This window comes from Brachycentrus maculatus, unplaced genomic scaffold, assembly GCF_059751285.1.
Source record: "Brachycentrus maculatus isolate JH-2025_06_01 unplaced genomic scaffold, ASM5975128v1 h1tg000057l, whole genome shotgun sequence".
Lineage (NCBI taxonomy): Eukaryota > Metazoa > Arthropoda > Insecta > Trichoptera > Brachycentridae > Brachycentrus > Brachycentrus maculatus.
Window position 1 is genome coordinate 475,630 of NW_028280811.1, and position 16,819 is coordinate 492,448.

Consider the following 16,819-nt stretch of genomic DNA (forward strand, 5'->3'; position numbering starts at 1 on the left):
AAGTACAAAGCAATAAATCGTACAGTTAATAGGCATATAAAAAACGTAAGGTAAAAAGCATGTTTAAAGGAAAAAAAAGAATTTGATTTTTGAAATTAAATATTTAAAAAAATTATATAGCCACTTTATTCGGTTGAAAATATTCTTTAAGTTGTGTAAAACAGTGAGTTGTGAGCTCATTCTCGTACATTGGGTTGAACAAATTACACAAAACATATGTTATGTTTCATATTCATGATATTCCAAGATTTAGAAAGACGTTACGATATCAAAACTACTTCAAAAATATATTGTATGGAGATTTTTAAATTTGTATCTTATATTCTCGTGTATCGTATAATAGAAACAATATTAATATTTTCATTTATACGCTGAAAAATGCCTTAAATTCACATTTTATATTTTCGTTGAAAATTTAAAAGGAAATAAATTCACTGCAGGGTTTAGTATACGAGTACACGTCGACCGCCCAGTTTAACCATCCATTGTATTGTAGATTTTCAACCCCAGTATGTGATTTTTTTTCTGCGCTTAAAACCCACATCATTATGCAAACTGGTTTCTCGAAATACTACTTTTCATCCCGCCTCCGAGGGCTTGAAATCATTCAGGAACCGCATGAGATGATATCATACTGAAACACAATATTTTAGACCTAAGTCGCTGAATTCCGTATCAATTTGAATACTTTTGCATAATTTGTAAAGCTCCACGTTTTGCGGATGAAAAAAAAACTTTTCCGCAACCAGGGAAAAGCATTCGAGATAGTTAATGACATCAAACTCTATACGAGAGCGCTGGCCAACTTTTTGACTGAACATTTACCCTGAGAGATTTTCATTATTTGGCCCTACTCAGATATTACAAGGTATTCTTACTAACTAACCATCACGCCTCTTTCCGCAGAGATAGGCAGAGAGAATATAATTCCATGCCAATCTGTCTTTGAAAAAAATCTTCCCCTCTTCCATATTCATGCATCTCCTTATACATACCCGCCGATTATTCCGCCTCCTAACCAGGCAGGTTTTTTTAATATTTTACAAACCTGATCATGCCAAGTTTTCCTAGGTATTCTTAATTATTTACTATTTTTTTAGTAAATAATCGAGAATAACTAGGAAAACGGCAAGGAATATTAAAAAAAAAACTGGATATTCATGAATTTTCTATTTGTAGACTATTTATATATAAAAGAATTAATTTCACTTTTAACTAGAATTTCTATCGACTGATGACCTTTCGATGGGAATCGAACTTTATGAATAGTAGACGAAGATTACTTAAAAATACACTGAAGGCACAAGTAATGAGAAAATATACGCAGGCACCGAAACAGTAACGCAAATTTATTTTCTCTAGATTGAGTTACATGTAAATTTTAGTTTTCGGAAAATGAGGGGAAAAATGTCAACTTTATCTTCGACTCTTATCAAGTTTTTGATAAACAAAAATGTGATCTAGCCCGAAGTTTACTTTTTCCAAATGAGGTACAGTGAGAATAAATAAAATATGATAAACAGTCCATTTTATTCAAACAGTTACTAATCTTCTTTCTTAATAATAATAATAAAACCCTTATCCGCACCCCAATGGTGCATAGGGCACTGCTTCATATGAACACAGTGTTATCTTGATCGTTTACACACGAAGGAAAGGTGATCAGCCCTCCGCTTCAGGTACCAGTCCAGGGTAATATTGAATAAATATTACAGTGAAAAAATCACTTATATTTATTTGACCCCCCCCTGGGAATCGAACCCGGGACCTCCAGAACAGTAGCCGAGCGTGCTGACCATTATACTACAGAGGCGGACAATCTTCTTTCTTAAGTTCATTAAATTGTTACTCTGTTATTGTAAACATGTCAGTAAAAATAAGTATTTTAATGTGTGAGTAATTTATTGTTTTATTATTTACTTTTTTTGACATGATAAACATAAAGCTTATTTGAAATTACGCCATTACATACCTCAACAGTAGCTTTTCTTACACGAACTTACGAGTAAGGGTATGCAACATTGAGTAATCATACTCATACTATCCGTTCTCTTTTTCTAAATTGTAAGTACCTCCTCTTTTTCCTTACTTTTCTTTCCCATTTATCAGTAATATCTTTTGCCTTAAGTTCCTTCAAAAACGTCATCTGTTTACTATCAAATATATTTTGCTACAATTTGGAACGCAGGACATTCTTTCATATAATTGATAATCAAGTTTCCACTTTTTATCCAATGCAGTGCCCTAAGTACCATTTTCAGATACGAATATGGATCAGAAGAATATTCCTCAAATCATGATGTTATGTTTAAACGTAAATTTAAAAATTATTTATAAAATATAAATAAATTTAATAAATAAATGCTGTCGACCAAATATGATCGCGGGCCAAAGTTTTACCAGACCTATTCTACGATCTCATACTAAAGGAGTGGTTTTTACCCTAAGTGCACCCCAAAAGCAATTTTTGGTTGGGCTCTCGAAAATTAAAAGCGGAAAAATACACGCAAATGAAATTTTAATTAATCCTTTTTATAAACTGCCTTTCTGCAAAATCTCAAAAAGGGTATTTACATTTGTATTTCAATAAAATAATATTCAATTAACTGAAAGGCTCAAAGCTTTAGACAAATGAGATTTAAAAAAAAAATATTCCTTTTTTTTCTTCAATTTTTACCTACATTAATAGATCAAAGTATTAATATATTTTTTTCTCGTTTAAGTTGTATAAAGTTTTCCTACATTATATTCTATTCGGGTCATTGAGTTATATTAAAGAAAGGGACCGAATCATCTTATAACAAATTAAAATATATATTTTATATTTTGTGGTGAAATTTACCTGAATGAAAACGATGTTGTGATTATTAGTGTAAATTTACTTAATAAATACCATTGTACCTAAAAATATATTATGACACGTGTTTTGGTGAATTCTGGAACATTTTTTTTTATAATTACGAAAAGTTTTTAATTTTATGAGGTTTCAAAGACAAAGATTTTTTTACATAAATGAACAACTTTGTTTTAACAATGTATCAATAAAAAACTGGTAGAAAAAAGTTGTTAAATGTTCATAAAATGTACCACAAAGTATCTGCGAAAAACATTCAAGAAATCATAGAAATTAAATTAAATTATATTATAGATTTTAAGATAAGCTTAGTAGTGACAAAAATATGAATTCATCAACAATAAATCAATTGATTAAGATATCGTTTTTGCTTAGGGACAAAAATAACAACAAAAAAAGATTTTGAAAAATCTTCGCTGAAAGTTTATTTTAATTTATTTTCCGTTTATTTTTTCAGTGAATACACTTTTTCTTATAAGATCACAAATACAAAGAAATTAAAAAAAAAATGTTTTCTGTTTTGATCTATCAGTATACATTTGTACATTATATACATATGTATGTAATCCCAGTCTGATTGGTCTGTTGTATTACATGATTTTCATTGGTGAGAAGATTCTTATGACTAGATCGTGATATTTATAGCATCCAATCACGACTGAGATGGGAGTCAAAAATAAATACGCCCCACATATAACACAACTCGAAAAAATACATTATTTTACACGAGGCAAAAATGCAATGCAAGGTATGGTAATGTGACAACATAATTTTTAAATCACAATAATTTAAGTGTGTGCAAATTTTCGTTTAAAATTTCTTGATTCGCTCTATTAAGACATTATCAAAATCAAGATTTTTTTAAATTTTTAACTCAATAAAGATGAAGACAAAAATAAAAACCTGGGCATTTACAGGACTCACAACCTGTCACTGAAGGTTTGGAGGCCCATAAAGGTTTCTGCAAATAAAAAAAACTTTACATCCTTAGACGTAACTGACAAAAAAACATGCAGTTCATTTTTTATCAATTAAGCATACATTTTAAGGTTTCCCAAGTTTGAGTAATTTGGTTATGAATTATACCTATGAAGGCGAATGTTGCATAGTGTAGAAAATGATCACTTAAACTGGCCTTAGACGGGACGTAAGTTCTTTAATGCCCAAACTTTTATATTTTTTCATAAATTTTGAAAATTTTGCCATTATTTATTAATATCAACCCTAAAAAAGATTTTTTGTTATAATTTAGATAGTTTTTGTTCCATTTTTTTATTTTGTTAAAGATATAACACACATTAAACTAGAATAAAAAATCGACGTCATAAAAAAATATTTGATTTCTTATTATACATGAAGAAAAAAAAGTGTTTAGGGCATTGTCAAGGCTTACGAACTGTCATAAGTTTTGATATAAATAACCCCAAGTCAAGAGATTGTGATCAAAAATTGAACACATCCAAAATATTGTAAATGATAATACATAATTTCATGGTATAATTGTTTTGATTTCTAACATATTTTTTTGACGTCTTAACAAAGATGAAGAAGAATATTGAAATCTAGCAATTTACAGGGTTTGCGACCGTCGTAGGCTGGCTTAAGTGATCACCCTACACACTAATTCTACCCATGATTGACAACCACACTGGTCAAATTTTTGAAACTTCTGGATATATTAATCAAACTCAAAAAACAGTGTAACTTCACTAGACTTCTCTAGAAACATCTATGTGTTTTGATTTCTGTTGAAAGCGTGTTTTTTTTGTTGTTTTTAAATAATTCTGGAAATACAACCATTTCCTTTAATACATAGTTGAAATTACAACACATAAAATAAATTACATAAAATATACTCCTATATACTTACTTGTTCTTATCAGGATTAGAAGTATGATGAACGGCGCCAATGTTTTTTCCATGAACGTCATTTTATTTCTGTTATTGTATTTATTAATGATTTTAAAAAACAATCTTTACTAATTATATATGCAAAACTATGACACTTGATAAGGTTGAAATATTTTTTTAATTATGATATTTCTACTACGTTTTAAGAAAAACAATGTTTCACCATTTATCCTTCAGTTTTTTTTAAACAAAAGAAAAATCTAAACGGCCTTCTGATAAACATCTCGCTGTCAGTATCTGAAAAGAAGAAAAAATATCAATTTTATTTTTGTTACCAAACGAGTTTTTATCATTAAAACGTTCGTTATTTTTTTTCAAATCTTTTTTATTAAATTTTGTTATTTCAACCATTTTTCGATTAAAGGTTATTCTGGATATAACTGCATATTTTGATTGCAAACATTAGCGAAAAACATTGATTTTACACTTATATAAGACAAAATTAAACAAGGATATGATAGATGTTCAAATGGTGATATAATATAAAAATGCAAGGCAAACATTATTGACAAAATAAAGGAAGGAAAAAAAATCAAATAAGTGATGAAACGCAGTCAAACAAATTTATGAGGCAAATATAATTGGTAAAAGAAGCAAAAGAATACTGAGGAAAACTTAAACTTGGCATGATCAAGTTTTTCAAAACCTTAAAAGTGGTCATGTCAGGTTTGTATCAGGAGATCCATGAATGTAGAAGAGGCGAAGATTGTTTGCAAAGGCAGATTGGTATGGCAATCTATTCTCTCTGCTTATCCCTACGGGGTAGCTGCTTAACAGTTAGTTGGTTAGTTTGTTTAAAAAGTGGTCAGGTACTTGACACAAATATTTCAAATAAATATATTACTTTTGATCAATTTGAAAATCGAATCCGGTGACAAATATTTGCAGATATTTTTCGATAAGTCGCGAGCTTTTTTTTATTATTTCATTTTAGTTTTCGTTTGTAATGTTTATATACTTTTTTAATTGAATTTTTTTGTTTTTTCATATCAAATCAAAAGTTTCGTGAAAATATCACTCGTGTGTGTGTGTTTTTTTTTAAATATCAAAATACATGTATAATGGAGTGCGCCCCAGTAAACTTGGTTCCCAGTTCTGGGTTTAGCATCGAATTCGCCCACGCGATGAATCTTAAATTCCACTACAAGACGTGTTGCAACAAGTTAGATAAAATTTCGTTTACCAAGATGGCTACAGAAAATCGTGAAGCGTCGAGGATCTACCTGGATATGGCGATCATGAATCCTTGCGATTGTGCACGCAATTCTCGACCCAACCGACGCAGGAAGAACGCTCTCCATACAACGCGTATCCGAGCTATCCAGTTTAAGAGCAAATACAATACGCGATCAAGATCAATTGCTAAAGCGAAGAGTGGATTTGCCAGATATCGATCTGCCGGCGACGGTTGTAGGATCGATGATGAAAGCACGGCTGATGCGTCCAGTTTCTCCGCTGAAGAGGAATTTCAGGGCGATTCTGCAAACACCTCAAGTTCGACGAGTGACAGTCGCCCGTCGACATCAAAAACCCATCAAAATAATAAGGGAACAGAAAAAAATGTTCGATTCAAATTAAATAAACAAAGTCAATGTAACTGTAAATAAATTATATTTTTTTTAAATCGTGTTTACTTTAGCTAATAACTTACTTACTAACTATCCATCACGCCAATTTCAGCAGGGGTAGGAAAAGAGAATGGAACGCAACCACCCATCTGTTTTTGAAAACAAACGCCTCTTTCACATTCATACATTTGTACATGATTTGTTTTAACCATATCCGCTCACTATGTGGAGCATATGGAGTCAAAAAACTATCTTCTTACTATCGGCTGCCAGCTCCTTTGCATCCTCCCAAGTCAGATCCGCGGCCCGAAGTTCTGACGAGAACTGCCGACGAATTGTCAGCAGTGGTCGTCTTGCATTTCTACAAACACGTTGATTATTCCAACTCCCGATCTGACCACTTTCAAGTTTTAAAAATGATAAGTTTTCCTTCGTCTTCCTCCGCTTCTATTACCAACCCTATTCACCCCATATATACATATGTGTATATATATTTATATACACATATATATATATATTCGCAGTTCTCGTCAGAACTTCGGGACGCGGATCTGACTTGGGCGGATGCAAGGGAGCTGGCAGCCGATAGAAAAGCCTGGAGACAGTTTGTGGACTCCATATACTCCACCTAGGGAGCGGATATGGTTTAATCAATTAATATATGTTTATTTTGTAATAAAATAATATAAAAATAACTCCTGTAATTGGAGATCATCCAGATTTTGTGAACAAGTATTTGGACACACTCAAAATGTTGTAAATAAATTATTTGGTCAAATTGTAAGCTTGAATAATTAAAATGAAAATGATATTTTCTGGCGTTTGATTCAAGAATAATGTTTCAAAATTTGGTTACACGTGTGTAAAGTGATCACTTAAACCAGCCTATGACGGTCGTCAGCCCCGTAAATGCTCAGACTTCCATATATATATATATATATATATATATATATATATATATATATATATATATATATATATATATATATATATATATATATATATATGTATATGCGAGTATATCACCTTACACAGCTCTTCATCTGAATCCATAGTTTGTAGAACATTATGTTACATCACGCAACGCCTGCCTTGTCCTTTGAATGTTCCACATTTTTGGCCTTTCTCTTCCTTTTTCCCTTTCGTTTTTACCTCTTTCATGAAAATAATACAATATTTGTGCCACAGGATTTGTTCGTTCAATCTTTTTATTTTATTTTGTACATAACATACTGTCTCGAATATGGTTTTGTTTTATTTCATTATTGGCAACCTTTTTGTCATTCATTATTTTACGGAGAAAGAGGGTATCAGTGATCATTATTCTGTATTCGAAAGCTTCTTATATGTGATTGAGTGATATGTACCAAAATTTTCATATTAAAGACGATCAGATGTTCGTGAAAATATATGTCAATTCTTTCATTTAATGACTTGAAGTTTTATTCTTTCTTTGCGAAGTATTTAATTAAAAAGTATGTAGAGAATTGTTTTTTTATTTTTATTTTAATTAATTTTTGACTTCATGTTTGATTTTATAATATTAAGAAGAAGAAAAACTTTATTTATGTTTCGATTTTGATTGATTGTAGAGTTATCTATTTTGAGACAAAATAAAGAGTTCATGCGTTCGTGGAAGCCTGGGTGTAACATGTGTCAATAACAAACTAGAGGAAAGGCAATTGAGTTGGTAAGGTTACATAGGGCATAGTAAACCTGATCACATTGTAAACCAGACAATAGCCATGGATCTTCCTAGAAAGACATCTAGGGTAAGACCAAAAAGATAATGCTACTGAAAGATAACATGATTCGAAGGCACGATCTAGATGATATATTTATTTATTTTATTTATTTTCTTAATACATAGATATATTCAATTTACATATTCATTTCATATATACATTTATTATACGTATTACGGCTCTTTAGGCATGGCCTGTGTTGAGCCGAATACTAACATGTTAATAGAATTTTCATATAATTTTTTTATTTTTTAGTAATATTTTTTTTTAATTATTAGATTATAAACATAACATACAGGAGATACAAAAACAATTTACAGTTTAAAGGTTTTTCAAAAAGATAATTACACCCGGACTTTAATTAATTCATTTTCTACCTTGTCCCTTCCAATGCTAAGCAACCATCGACGGACACTGTTCTTAAAGACCTGATCACTCCTGGAAATCTCAATGGTTACGGGCAGCAAATTAAATATTTTTGGCGCAAGGAATGAAATTTTTTTTTGAGCAAAACTTGTTTTGACGGCTGGGCCAAAACAAGTCTACAGTGACGATAAGTAGAGATTGAGCCAGAAAGAATAATAAAAAGTAGATCTTGAAAATTTAGAAATACAAAAAAACCTGAATTCTAATAATAATTTATTAAATAATATATTGTTTCAAAATTCTTCGCCATTGCTTTCAATTTTTCCTTTGTTTTCAAACTCCGTTCCTTGACTAACCCCTTCCCCTTACTTTCCCCCTATCCTTATTTATAGAACAATTTTATATTTTATATTTTAGTTATTATACAGACCTGAATGATGGAAGTTTAGCTTCTGAAACATGTAGTCTATAATTAAACTCAAGTGGTAAAAAACGAAGTGTTTTCTTTAATTATTGTAACATGTCTTACCACAAAGTTAATGCCGAAACAATAAATAAAATAAAAGTAGATTTGTTTATTTTATTTAAAATATTTATTTAGACAATAGTCACCTGTGCAATGCAAAGAGATTCGAATAATGTTTTTCAGTTTAATGTCCAGAATATGAGAGCTATCGTTATCGTTTTATTTTACAATGGATGCTGTGTGACGCGCTCAAATAAATATCATAAATAACAAACTAATATCTCTGTTTGCTTACGAGTTTTGGAGCACCCGGTTCACACATGCATGCATACAAAGATTAGTGTATCAATATTTAGTTATTTGTAGAGAAAGTTCCCAAGTGTAAGGGGAGGCTCAGCTGTCGAAAGTTCTGGAATGACAACCGACCTTTAAAATAAGTAGAGAGGTTCTAAGCACCACCGAGAAGGTTAGATGAAACAAATAATGGAAATAATCTTACACGTTACGTAAAAAAAAAACCTTTTACCTTTCGCTATGTTGACTAAACTTAATTAATTTTGTATTATTTTTTGGGAATGTTTTTATCAACGCCGCAAATCAAAGCAATGCAGACATTTTTTTTTCAAGTTGACCTATTAACCATTTTGTAAACGTTATTTTGAACTATTCGTTTTCATTTTATGTGTTTCTTCTTCTTCATTTATTAAATGACTAAAATTAATTGATTTGTAAAACCACATAAATATGACATTTCAATTAACTTATTTTGCTAGTTTATAATCATAATTGCATATTTCCGAGTTGACATTTTTTGCCAGTACACTCACAATATTATATATGAGTTATGTAGCGTTTGTAATTTACTTTTGACGCAGATAATTTTTATACATGTAGAGAATCGGCTGACGCTAGCACGTGCCAGATATTACAAGAAAAGTATTTCGCTATGGAGAAAGTAATGGCACAGGCTTAGCAATTATTTCCCAACTCCTCAACTGTCTACGGTCTGTAATAAAGGAGAACACAATGGAACCAAGATGACTTGTCTAACGAGTAATTCGTCGTGGAAATAATTCCACGTATATACAGAATTACGGATTCTCAGGACCAGAGTATGAGTGCTGAATCATTTCCCTTCCATGTGCCTGTTCAGAAACGCCGTTTTTTTTATTCAAGATTACCAATAAAGTTTACTAAGAACTAGGCCTTTTTTAATGTAATGGTCATCCATACTGGAGGACCCACAGTACGATAGCTAAGCATGCTAACCTCTACACTACAGAAGCAGACATTTATAACATTGAAAGAAATAACATTTAGATAGCAGACAAAAAACTAACGTGCTGATATATAAGCACGTAAATTTTGCGGCACCGACTGATTGTGCATTTTATCCACAGCAATATTTCGAAACATCAAACGATTTTAAATTATAAAAATTGAAAAGGAAAATTCTTCCTCAATATTATTTTTATGATTATAAAAAAATATGGGATATGTAGCTCTTATAATACTTAAGTTATCGAATATTGATTAAATCCCCCTGTTTGATCCGGCTAGGTTAACGAAATATTTTTGTAACTATGTATCTATTGTAATATCAATATCTATCACCCAGGACTAGTACAATAACGCAGCACTGATTGCCTTACCTTCATACAATTGACGATCAAGATAACACTGTGTCAATATGATACAGTGCCCTATGCATCATTGAATGCAGAAAAGAGTAAGAAAAAAATGGTTGCTTTTGAATGTCCTGATCTGTTATAGGTACGAAACGTTGTGAATGTTTTTTGTTCTGTAATTTACGGGCGGCTTCGGAATTTGTTAATGCTGAATTTGCTGAAGAGGTGGGGTAGAAGGAAATGTAAGCCACAAAACCCGCTCTCGGTTAAATTAAAATAATGAGAATTTTGTAAATCTCCCGCAGCAAGGGAAGACAAACCGTGGATAATGCTTTTTATATTTACTTAGGAGGAAATGTCTCAATTGTTTCCACTAAGAATTACGCCTACTTTCTTAGCGTCGCCGCGAAATATTAAATATTACAGTAGTTACCTTTTCACTCAAGTAATTTAATATAAAATTCAGAGAGAATATTTTATTTGACAAAATTATTGAAGATAACTCTGCCTGCGTTATGGGTTATTAATAAGAAAATCAAATATGCTCCTAAGTAAAACGAAAAACTTCAAGAAACGCCTAGAGAATAATTATCAATCATTCAAATGATTATTTACTTAGTAAATATCACTATTTCTTAAAATCTACTGTGATACGTATTTTGATGCATTCTGCATCATTTACAAACATGATTTGTGTTTGAAAATGATGCGGAATCCATCGAAACGCGTGTCACGGTAGATTTGAAAAAATAGGGGTATTTACGATAAAACTTAAATAAAAATGCGTAGATTATATCACAAAGTGACTTCCAAATCAATAAATTAAATTAAAATACTTGACAGCCGCCATAACGTACTTGGGTAGACGCTCGACTGCGAAACTGGCGTCATGCGTTCGATTCCTACCATTTGTGAAATGAATTCAAGAATGATTTATTTACAATTGGTCTGGGGTATTTGTTTTATGTTTTTCACGTTTACTTTCCCTACCCTTACTATACCATCTGCAGACAAGCCTCTAAAATGAACTATTTGCGGGTTATTCCTTAAAAAAAGTGAAATGAGTCAAAAGTCAACATGATCACTTCATGTTATTACCGATGCATGAACTTCACATTGCATGAATTTGATGCAGTTCCTCATGCACCTTTGGTGCGGATAAGGGTGGCAGAAATAAATTCAGTCGCTTAATTATTTATTATTTCACTGACGTGCGAATGACGTAACAAAATGTCAGCCCTAGACGCTTCGTATTGTACCCAGGACTCCCTGGACGAGAGGTTATCACTAGACCACTGCACCACTGGGTTCCACATTAAAAAAAAACCTCGCTGGTAATGACAATATGGTTTGACAATATCTGTAATTTCTTGGAGATGATTTAAAGCAGTTTTTTTCAAGATACGAAATACCCGGTTAAATTTCAATTAAATTTAAAACGATATTATAAAACATTGTTTTGACATGAAGACAAATATGGGAGTCTGGGCATTTACAGGGCTTACGACTGTCATGGGCTTGGTGAAGGAAGCTAAGGGTGTATTTCAGGACATAAGAGTGTGGCGTTCCATCGTCTCTGCCTACCTCTGCAAGGAAACAGCGTGATGGTAGAAGTTGTAGAATACGAAGTTTTTATGTCCCCAAAAATAACAATAAAATCACTTCTCCTTCATCTTACTTCATATAGATCATCGGATCTGTTTGTTCCGTTATCCGTCTCTTGTGATGTGGACTGCCAGCTGTCACGCCATCGTTTTGGTCTTCCAGGTGGTCTCTTATTCGAGTAGAAAAGATTTTCTGACTCTTTCCTTACAACTGCCGATGAAAATCGGGAAAAGTTTCATTTTTTCGACTGTTCCAGTCCAACTTGCCCTACCGCACCAATCATTACAAAGATTGTAGCCCACGAAGAAGACAAATCGCTCACTCTTTTCAACAACGTCATATATAAAAAAAAAAGATTTTTCAGGAGATCGTTTTTAATGTTTGAGAATATAATAAAATGTATTAAAAATAAATATCAAGCCACTTATTGAACTTTTTACTGTGCAACAGATCTTTTTAGGTAAAACCTGAAGGATTTTTCTCCGTTTGAAAAATATTTAGTAAATTTCAAAAAATAATTAAACAAAACCTTCTCTTCAAAATGTAAAAACAACACTTTCTACCCTGCAGCGGGTAAATATTAAAGTTAAAAGTATGCCGCTTTTACTGGGATATAGTACATTTTTTGGACATTCCGAAAACATGCACAACTGACGATTTTTGACATATGACGTTGTTGAAAGGAGTGAGCGAAGTATGTACATACAATTATTTCACTGCGGTGTACATACCAATAAAATGACAGTTAAAACGTAACAATAAAACAAATACCAATGAAATGTAATAGTGTCAATCTGTCATAAACGATAACGGTCCCTTCTCGTCATAAATAATACCGTAAACGTGAATATTAATATGCCTTCTCGGTAAATTGACATTTGTCATTGTGAAATTGATCGCTCGGTACCACCTTTATTTCCGAAAACGTAATAAAATTTATGTTCGACTATAAAATTCTCGCTGACACTTTTTTTTTATAAAAGCATCTTCAGTCCGTTTTAGATGGCTTTCTATTTTTCAGCCGTGTGACATTTTTTTCTTCGTTATAATGAAACGAACAAAAGCTTTCACGTTTCTTAGATACCTAGAAATTTGATATAATTTCATACATTAAAATTATGATTGACGTTTAAAAGTGATTTATACTATTATTTTCAAGCAAACTTTAAAATAAAATAAAATTTTCAAATTGAAATCTCAACATAAATGCAGTAGAGCATATGGAAGTCTAAGTATTTATACAGGGCTTTCCAAAAGTTCCAAGAAATACACGATGCATTTTTAAATTTATTTTATTGACATCTCAACATAGATGAAGAAGTATATGGGAGTCTGGGCAAAAACGGAGATAACGACTGTCATAGGCTGGTTTAAGTGATCACTTTACACACGTATAAAACGTTTAATAAAAATGCTTCTTTCATCTCACCATAGATGTCTCTAGTGAAATTCTAGTAAATTCAAGCACTACGTTTCGAATTAGAACAATATATTTAGATGTTCCAAAAATTTGAATAGTGTGGTTGTCAATCATGGGTATAATAGTAAATGTTACAGGTGTTTAAAGTGACAGGTCGTAAGCACTGTAAATATCCAGACTTCCATATTCTCCATCATCTTTATTGAGATTTAAGAAAAATTTAAGCCTGAGAAAAGCATTGTCGTCAAAATTGTTGTTATAAAGTGGTCTGTTCAGAAGTCAAACTAATCGGAGGGCATGTAGAAGTAGTAGTAAAAGTGTCAAGTTGTGGTCCCGTGGTTAGTGTCGCAGACTCTTGAGTAACATTTTCTGTGTTCGAACCCACTCTACCACAATTTGATACCTATTTCAAATAATGAGCCGCTTAGGCTTACAGAATTTGTATAAATTGTTTTTTTTTGTAAATAATAAAAACAAAAGTAATTCTTTTTTTTTTAATATGAATTATTTTTATTATTTGTGTTTTTTTATTATATTATTTACAAAAACCTTAAATTTCATACTATTTCTATGAGCCTAAGCGGCTCTTTATTAGAAAAAGTTATTAAATTGTGGTAGAGTGGGTTCGAACTGAGAAACTTTTACTCAAGAGTCCGCGACACTAACCACGAGACGATAACCCGACACAATGTATTTATGAATATTTTTATAAATTTTTCTATAAAAATCTTAGCATCCGCTTTTTTAAACCACTAATTATGGTAAATTTTGTTTTTTTTTGTAATATAATTTCTTCAGATTTGCTAATCATTATTATAAACGAGTGGTCACAATAGACCTAATATGGTCGCAGTGACATAAGGGATGCAAGATCCCTTGACCATAAAAAAAAGCGAGTGGTATGATTTGCATCATGTTTGCTTCTACACACATTCCACACAAGGATGATCTAATAAGATACATATGAGAGTATGAGAGATCCACATGATACTATCTGGAGAAGCTAATGAAGAGCTCCAACCTCATCACAAAACTGCTTGTGGAGCACATATGGGGGCCGAACATGTGGCAGCACTGGACTTCTGCGTTGGGATTGCCAGCAAGCTGAGATGTTTCCATTTCCTTTTCAGTTTTATAAAATTCTTATATAATAAATCACGCTTTCAATTTAAGTTACTTTTCATTTGATACAATATTTGTCTTTTTTTAATAAAATGCATATGTTAACAAAATACTGCTAGCAAAGCATTGTATCCACAGCTCAATAGAACCGATATAACATTTTTTTTAAATTTAAACATAGATATTTGTATCTGTTTTTTAATGTTTAAAAATATAATGATTAAATTTAATAAAATATATTTTATTACGAAATTTTTTTTTTTTAATTAATAAAATAACTAATTAAATGTTATATTTGTGGCAGAAAATTATCAAACTTTGATTTTTGCATTATTTTTACACACAAAACCATAAAATTGTTTTTAAAAAACGTAATAATTACCATTGTAATCCAGTTTTCATCGTCATTCACATAATGATTAAAAATTTGTCCAATAATTTATGATTTACAAAACAATATTTGTCAACTGTCATTTGCCACACATATACTTTTCCTTCACTTTTTTAAAATCTGGTGCTCTAACATTATGGAACTATATCAATTATGAAATAAGACTAATTTAAGCTTAAATTTGTGTACATTAAATTTACAATAATCAAGTTGTTTTTTTCTTATTTCTTCAAGTGTGAGAAAGTGACATTTAGGTTATGTGAGACGACACGGTTAAATCTGCGGAAAATCTGTATTCGCGTATATTTAGGAGGCCTCAGTCATCACTGTTCGACGTCGCGACGCTGACTGACCCGGGCGGCGCCGGAGTCCCGTGCGCATGCGTCCAAGACGCCCCCCTGCCCACACCCTTACCGCTGTTTCCGCCGTGGTATCAAAAGAGACGGTTCCTTGATCGTCATCACGGCGTATAATTGAAGGTTCTATTCCAGAAAATAATATTTAAACGCTTGACAAAAAAGGTTTATTTTGCTTTTTTATCATCTAATACAATTTCGGCGGAGAAGTTCCAGAAATAAAACATCATAATTTCTTTTCCCCAAAAAATGATTCACCGGAAACTTTGTAAGCCAGGAATTTGATCTTTTTTTTGTAATATGAATCATATATAAGTATATACATTATTTATTTGAGTATTTGAGTATATTATATTTTTATTATTATTATAAAAATATATTATTACTAAGAGTATCATTAAGAGTATTGTTCAATATTATTTTTATATAATATTCAATATAATTGCCAGCGCCGATAATATTAAATAAATTATAATTATTCAATTTCAAAATACAATCAAGTGAGTCTCTTTAAATGGCCAGTAAATAAACGTTTTACTATTTTAATTGTCATGCTAAAAAACTACCCTAGGGAGCTTTTGTAAATCCCCTAACCTTGCCATCGATCTACAAAAAAAAAAACTGAAAAGAAAAAAGTGACTTCTTCACTGGCTTGGATAGAATTAATTAGATATAATCAATTCGTCAGAATGATCGCAAAACTTTTTGAAATTCAGGAATTTTAATCCTGTAATACGTAACCTTAAAATTCTCCAAGCTCAGTGATAAAATAAATTTGCGACGAACGAATCAATTTATACGGTGGCCTATTGGGAACTGTGATGGCGAAGTGTAACATAATTAAAAACGTAATTGAATCACAGCTTAATTAAAATCATTATAATCATCCGTGAAATCCTACATAGCTCGGAAATAACGTGCATTTCACACGCGGAAGATTTATGGCTAGAAAACGTAGTTTATTTTGTTGAATTATTCGTAATAAATTCAAATAAGGAGGCCTTATATCACTGGGATGCCAGCATTTAAATTATTCTACCAAACGGGCTAACCGATTTGCGCTCTGTGTACTGGGACAAAGGGGGTAGAAGGCAGTGTTATCCGAGTTTTTATTGCCAGTTCAAATCAAAAACGAAAATACTATTAGGAAAAGAATGAAAATTGGTACCGAAAGCTAGCGAATGCCGCGGTCGCGACAGCATGATTTATACCCGGACTAGCCTGTGTTTACTGTACTTGGTCGACGTCATTATTTGTATTTGAAATACCAATTAAAATTTACTGTCAGAAAACTATGACACTCTGAACAAAGTTTCGCGTGACAAGTTGCGAGTTTCAGTTAACTCACGAATACACATACAGGGTGGTGCAAAATTAATCACTCTAT

At 31.7% G+C, this 16,819-nt stretch overlaps 1 protein-coding gene across 1 annotated transcript in view; it reads right to left on the bottom strand.

Annotated features, from left to right (window-relative positions):
* LOC148311739 (zwei Ig domain protein zig-8-like) overlaps positions 1-15,426 on the bottom strand; it is a 78,772-nt gene extending 63,346 nt beyond the window's left edge. The window contains exons 1-2 of the mRNA XM_088278384.1: positions 15,068-15,426; positions 4,725-5,002 (exon numbers count right to left, since the gene is read on the bottom strand). Of these exons, the coding sequence (XP_088134510.1) occupies positions 4,725-4,785 (61 nt within the window). The 5' untranslated portion in view covers positions 4,786-5,002; positions 15,068-15,426. The remainder of the gene's footprint in view (positions 1-4,724; positions 5,003-15,067) is intronic.
* Positions 15,427-16,819: the final 1,393 nt, after the last annotated feature.